This window comes from Camelina sativa, chromosome 14 (genome assembly GCF_000633955.1).
Source record: "Camelina sativa cultivar DH55 chromosome 14, Cs, whole genome shotgun sequence".
Classification (NCBI taxonomy): Eukaryota; Viridiplantae; Streptophyta; class Magnoliopsida; order Brassicales; family Brassicaceae; genus Camelina; species Camelina sativa.
In genome coordinates this window covers 6,638,535-6,644,956 of record NC_025698.1, presented here as the reverse complement: position 1 = coordinate 6,644,956, position 6,422 = coordinate 6,638,535, and the positions used below count along the sequence as shown (strand labels likewise).

The 6,422-nt window shown below is 34.7% G+C and overlaps 1 protein-coding gene across 1 annotated transcript; it reads left to right on the top strand.

Moving 5' to 3' along the window:
- Positions 1,972–6,394, top strand: LOC104740052. The gene is made up of 4 exons (XM_010460559.2): positions 1,972–2,449; positions 3,007–3,245; positions 3,350–4,061; positions 4,169–6,394. The coding sequence occupies exons 2-4, from the start codon at positions 3,009–3,011 to the stop codon at positions 6,241–6,243; spliced, it is 3,024 nt and encodes a 1,007-aa protein (XP_010458861.1). The 5' UTR covers positions 1,972–2,449; positions 3,007–3,008; the 3' UTR covers positions 6,244–6,394.

Here is a 6,422-nt window from a genome sequence, read left to right as displayed (position 1 = left end):
CTATTAAATCTCCAAAACTATTTTTATTGATGCTAGAATCTCTCAAATTTAAATGATATACAACAAATTTTTCATAACAAAAGTTTACAATCTCCATAATTATATTAACATTAATAAATTTCCTAAACCGAAAATCCAATTATCAAATATCACATTAAATATGTTGAAAACCCCCTATATAATTTGGTTTATTTTTTATTTTTTATTTTTTATTTTTTGAGGAATTACCAAAAAAATTAAATTCTATTAATTATCATAAACTATAAATTATAAACTATAAAAATATGTTAATTTGGTAAAACAATTAACATAATTAAAATTGATAAAACAAAATTATTTTGATTATTTTTTTTACGCAAAAACTTATTTTGATTTTGGTGAGACGGGTTGACATTAATCCCATATAGGGAGTTAAATAGAATTGTTTTATTTTTTAAACACTTTTAGATGTGTATCCACAGATAAATGTATTACTAGACTATACATATACCATACGGGTTAAAACCTTAAAAACACTACAAAAATCCTATACTTTGAATACTTATATTAAATACCTGTAAAATTTTATATTTTTAAAATTAATCAAACAATAATAAAATAACAAATAAATACAATATAAATTTTAAATTTATAAAATTAAAAATATTGTCCTGCAGTGTACCGCAGGTTAAATCCTAGTATACAAGTAAGACTTTAAACATCTAAGCTATAATTAACGAGAAGGTTACGCGATAACTCGTTATTCCATATTATGATTTATTTTTTTTTTATTTTTTTTAAGCCTACTTGACAACTTTAGTCATCAATCCAAAAATTTGTAGAAATCTTAAAAACTTCTTTAACTCCACATAATAAAAAACGGAAAAAGTTATTCCCACATTTACAGTAACCAACGAGATAGAGCCTATGGAAAAGATTTTAGGTGGGACCTACATTTTGTTTGCTGTCGATAATTTATTAACTACTATACTAGTATTTACTATTTTGAGAAGGCCTAATTATCATAAACCAAAAAAAAATATACAAAAAGAAATTTAGGCTTAAAAACATAAAAAAATGTGTTAAATTAAGAAAGCGTAATCAATGGGCAAAGGATTTACCATATATATCGTTGACGAGTGACGACATGTTCCTTTTCAATTTTCATTTTTTCTTCTTCTATTACTTTATACAGAGTATTAGTCGCTGTAAATAACAACATTTGACATTACATCATTAATTTATATTTTTTTCAAATAGTTTTGAAACCTTCTAGGAGATTCAATATCCACAATTTAAAACTTTAAAAAAATTAATTAATTAAATTATGTTAACACGTTTAAAAATTTAAGTTGTAGGATACACCAATGACCGATATAAGTCCATATAACCATATTAAATTATTGCAATACAAATTACTTGAATTTTTCGTATTAACAAAGCATAAGAAAACATCCCAGAACACATTATCTTCGTTTAAAATGACCACACATCAGCATAAATTTGTATTTTTTCTTAGTACACGAAAAAGTAATTAAAATACATATATGTATAATATTATATTGTTTTCTCTTAAAGAAAGCATTGAAAAGAAGATGAAGAGAACCTAGAATAGAAGATACCCCCCATTTTAGATTTCAGCAATAATTTTGCTTCTACTGCTCATTGCTCAATTAATTTTTTTTTTTGGCAAGAAAATTTTATTTTAAACATGTAATATAAGATATTTTACCTAAATCCGATTTAATAAATGGAAATATCCTAAATTCATATATAGAAAAAAAAAATCCAGTTTTATCACTTCAAAAACAAAATAAAGAAATAGTTTCACGAAGCAAAAACTAATATCATTCTTATTTTTTTCCTTCTAAAAATATGTATTAAAATGTTAATATTTTTATAATTACATTCCCATAGAAAAAAGGAGAAGAAAAAGCAGAGAATAAAAAGGGGAAGGAAGAGAAGACCGGATGTTGACAAAAATAATTTTCATATATGTCACACACTGTACAAAAGCCAAATCCCCCCTCCTCTCGGCCCTCGTTTCCTCCTTACTCATTTTCGGATCTTTCTTTCTCTTCTCCTTCTTCTTCTTCTTCTCCTTCTATAATAATATAACCAAACTCTCTCTCACAAACCTTCTTTATGATCCTCCTCCTTCCCTCAGAATACAAGCAGCAGAATTTTTATGTTTGATAAAAGAGAGAGAGAGAGAAGAGTGGCCCAGTAGATCGAAAAAGATGACGATCTAATTTTTTTCCATTAATGGTGTTTTACGCTATAACTCTTATTATACCCACCACCCTCCCCCCCCATTTCTCTACTAGAGAGATTCGACTATTTTTTTCTTACTTTTTTGCCTTTCTGATTCTTAGATTTTTTTTTTTTTTAATAAAAATTTGATTTTTAATTTCTTCTGAGAAAGTATCGAAGACGAGCTTGGCGATAAAGAGGATGTGGGTTTGATGAGGTAATTAAAACCATAAAAATCCCATTTTTTTTTTTTTTAATAATCTCTGTTTAATTGGGTTTTGTCTTGTGATTTTGGAGTTTGGAGATTTTTCCCAAATTTCACTAGATAGATTTATAAAGTAGTATTCTTTCTTCTCAATTTGGTACAAATCCTCTCCTTTGTCCTAATATATTTCAGATTCTCCTTTGTTATCTAACTTCATATTTTCAACTTTGATTTTATTTTAATTGCTCAAGATCCTATTTTGACTCGTCGGCGTTTACAACTCTCATCTCATCCCCTGAGTCTAAACCCTTTGCTAAATATATATATTTATAGTGTGTTTATCACTTTACAAAATTGCTTTGTGTTTTAACTGTTTTGACTTTTTGGATGATGAAGCTACTCCCAAATGGGTTTCTGGGAGATTTAACTAGATTGATAGCTTAGAACCTCGTGGAGCTTTTTAAAGTCATTGTTTTGTGGGCAATTTCAGTTTCTTTGAATTTTCAGATTTGTTTATCTCTGGCCGAGACTGAGGTTTTGGAATTTTTTTTGTTTGTTTGTGTGAGCAGGAATGGGAACAAAGGTGCACTGTGAAAGCTTATTTGGTGGATATCATCACTCTATGGGAGATCTCAACAAAGAGTCTAACGGTTGTAGATGGCCATTGTTCTACAGTGACAGTAAAACCTCCGCTGCTGCTAATGATCAATGCTACAATGGCTTCCCTTCCCAGACTACTTCATTTGGCTATGACAAAGATTTGGTGAGAAGGACAATGCTCGAACACGAAGCTGTTTTTAAGACACAGGTTTACTTACTTGAAGATTTTTCTCTCTGATCTTTCTAGGTTCTCTGGTATTTTCAGCTTTTTTGTTGATTGTGTTTTGTGAAATTTTGATCCTTTATAACCAGGTTTTGGAACTTCACCGGGTGTACAGCATACAAAAGGATATGATGGAAGAACTGAAAAGGAAACAGTTGAATAATGAATGGGCTCCGATTGAGGCATCGTTTTCATCTCAAGCTACTAATGTCGATGCCCGTAAATGGAAAATCCCTACTTTCCCTTTGGCAAACTCTGTTTACGATAGGCCATCCATGTCTGTGGTTGAGGATAATGGACATTCTCCCATGAAAGGAAGCAGTTCTCAAGTGGTTGTTGGCCCAGTTTCATGGCAAAATGGAGCTAGTTCCAAGAATGTTGAAACGTCGGAGGCCAGACCGACTAAAATCAGAAGAAAGATGATAGACCTTTGTCTTCCAGCTGATGAGTACATTGATGACAATGACGAAGTTGTGGAGCTAAAAGATCACAGGGTTTGCAGCACCTCTAGTCAGCTTCCTAATGGAGATGTGAAGACTGAATCTCGCGGAGATGGGTTGAGGATTAAATATGGCTCGAGTAGAAGCAATGGTTTGGCTGACTTAAATGAACCGCTTAATGCTCAAGAAACGAACGAATTTGCTTATGGCCATCCCCGTAATGGTGAGTTTCAAGGCCATATTCGCGACTACGGAAAATCTCTGAACTCGGGTAGTGTAAGGGAGCATGTTCCTGTTATCTCTCTGCATTCAGATGAGAACAATAGACCAAAAGCTTGGCCACTTCAGCCCTTAAGAAATGGTAAGATGATGCATCACGTTGTAAATGCCACTGTTGGATTTCTTCCATGGTTACACATGTTTCTTATTCTTTTACCAATGTTTTCATGTAAAATCCACCATATGCAGATCATTATACTGGCACACACAAGTCTGCTGCTCCATTTTTTCAAGCGGCCAAGCCTCTTGATTCGTCGTCTCAGCATATGCAAGTTCTGATGAACAGTTCACAAAGAGTTATGAGTGTACCTAATTCTGGTCCACCAAGTAAGCCAGTGTTCTGGAGAGAAAGAACGTTTATTGATCTAGAGGCTGATACTGATACCAATAGTAGTCATGAAGCCATCACTCATCAAAATCACGTGGAGTCAAGTTTAGCTTGTCACCAACAGAGCCGCTTGTATCCGTATAATCCTCCAGACTCTGCTGTCTCGTGGAACCATTTGCAGTCTTCTTGGCAAAATCCTAGTTTTGGATTTTCTCAGAAAGTTGCTTCAGCACAGAGATATCCGGTTCTAAACTTTTCTGACACACTGAGTGGTAATACTCAGAAACAAGGGTTTCTTGGAGATAGATTGCAGTATGAAAGCAATTCTAGATTTAACTCAGGGTGTGGGAGTTCCAGTCGGTTAAACAACAACATGTTTTACAATGAGTGTTCCTCTTCATCAAAACCGAAATTCGCTGGGGTTGACTCTAATTATCCTAACGGAGGAAGAAGTGACTACAGCTCGGAGATGAAGTTTGTGAGAGATTTGAACTTAAATGTGACACTTTCAAATACTCCAGTTGTTGAAGTCAGAAAGGATGAAGAGCGCTTGGCTACTTTACCATGGCTTAATAAACCCAAGTCTGTTTGTAACTCTGAAATGGCTGATGTGAAAGGGAATCTGAAGAGTCATGATGTTGTTCTGAGTTCTACTTTGAAACCATTGGATATTAATGATGAGGCAGGAGAAAAAGTTCAGAATATTATGTGGCTAGAGAGGTTAAAGTCTGGTTCTTGTTCCAGTAATCCGGAGACTGAGAAGTTTACTGCTAACGTGGAAACTCCTGGATCAGCTTTTAGAGATCAATCCAAAGCAGGAAAAGGTAAAGTACGTAACGTTAGGATGCTAGACATGAACGAACCGTGTGATCCTCTTTGGGATGAAGATCAGCAAACAGAGGAACAAATTGGGACAAAGGTTTCGGTTAGTAATAGGTGTCAGATTGATTTGAATATGTTGGTTAGTGACGATGAAGGCGAAAATTGTTCTGTCCCTGCCAGTTCAAGAGTGATGAATTCGAAGGGCCCTATGATTGATTTGGAATCTGTTCCTGAGTCTGATGATGATGAAGAAGAAGATGATAATATCTGTGCAGAAAAGCCATCAGAAGAAACCCCAGTTGAAGAAAAAACTCTAGAGAAACCGCCAGAGTTTGAAAAATTAGCAGCAGAAACAATAGTTTCCATCTCTTCAGCTTGCCTAGATAGAGAGCTTGAAGTTGCTGCTTCGCCAGAAGTCTCTGAAACCATCATCCTTCACTGGTTTGCAGAAACAGTAAATGCTCACAAAGAGAATCTGGACGAAAAACTCGATACTTTATCGAGGAATCAATCACGTTCTATCGAAGAGATTGATTACTTTGAGTCAATGACCCTGCAACTACCTGAGATATCAGAAGAAGAGTATATGCCTAAGCCATTGGTTCCTGAAGACCTCAAATTGGAGGAAACTACAGGAACCACGCTGGTAACGAGCCAAAGACCGAGAAGAGGAAACGCGAGAAAAGGGAAACAGAGACGAGACTTCCAAAGAGACATTCTCCCTGGACTTGTGTCTCTTTCAAAACACGAAGTAACAGAAGACATTCAAATGTTTGATGGGTTCATGAGAGCAGCAGGAAGCTCCTGGACTCCAACCGGTTTAACAAGGAAGAAAACCGGTGCAAGAGGAAGACCAAGACGAGTCATAACAATCCCTGCTGAACCGGTCTATATCCCGGTTCCAGCTCCAGCTCCTGCTCAATTGGTTCATCAACAACATGTTGTGAGCAATCAAAACAGCAATGGTGAGACTGAAGTGTGTTTAGAAGATAGACGCTTTGCAGGTTGGGGTAAGATGACAAGAAGGCCTAGAGGACAACGATGTCCTTCAACTACTACAACTGTAACAACTGCAAGTAACCAACGTTCATCATCACACGCGCCTTTCACGTGACAATGATGTTGAGACTTTGGGAAAGTGACTATGAGATTATTATTACTACTGTACGAGTACGATTCTTTTCAAAAAAGTTGTCGTATAGAGAGAGAGAGAGAGAGACGTAATATATGAGAACAGTTTGTGATAGCGATTTTTCATCGACTAATTCTTTTTTTTTTTTTTTTTTTTTTTTT

Coding starts and splice junctions, on each gene's coding strand:
- LOC104740052 (XM_010460559.2), top strand. CDS start 3,009: ATGGGAACAAAGGTGCACTGTGAAAGCTTATTTGGTGGATATCATCAC. Junction 3,246..3,349: donor AAGCTGTTTTTAAGACACAG/GTTTACTTACTT, acceptor CTTTATAACCAG/GTTTTGGAACTTCACCGGGT. Junction 4,062..4,168: donor ACTTCAGCCCTTAAGAAATG/GTAAGATGATGC, acceptor CACCATATGCAG/ATCATTATACTGGCACACAC.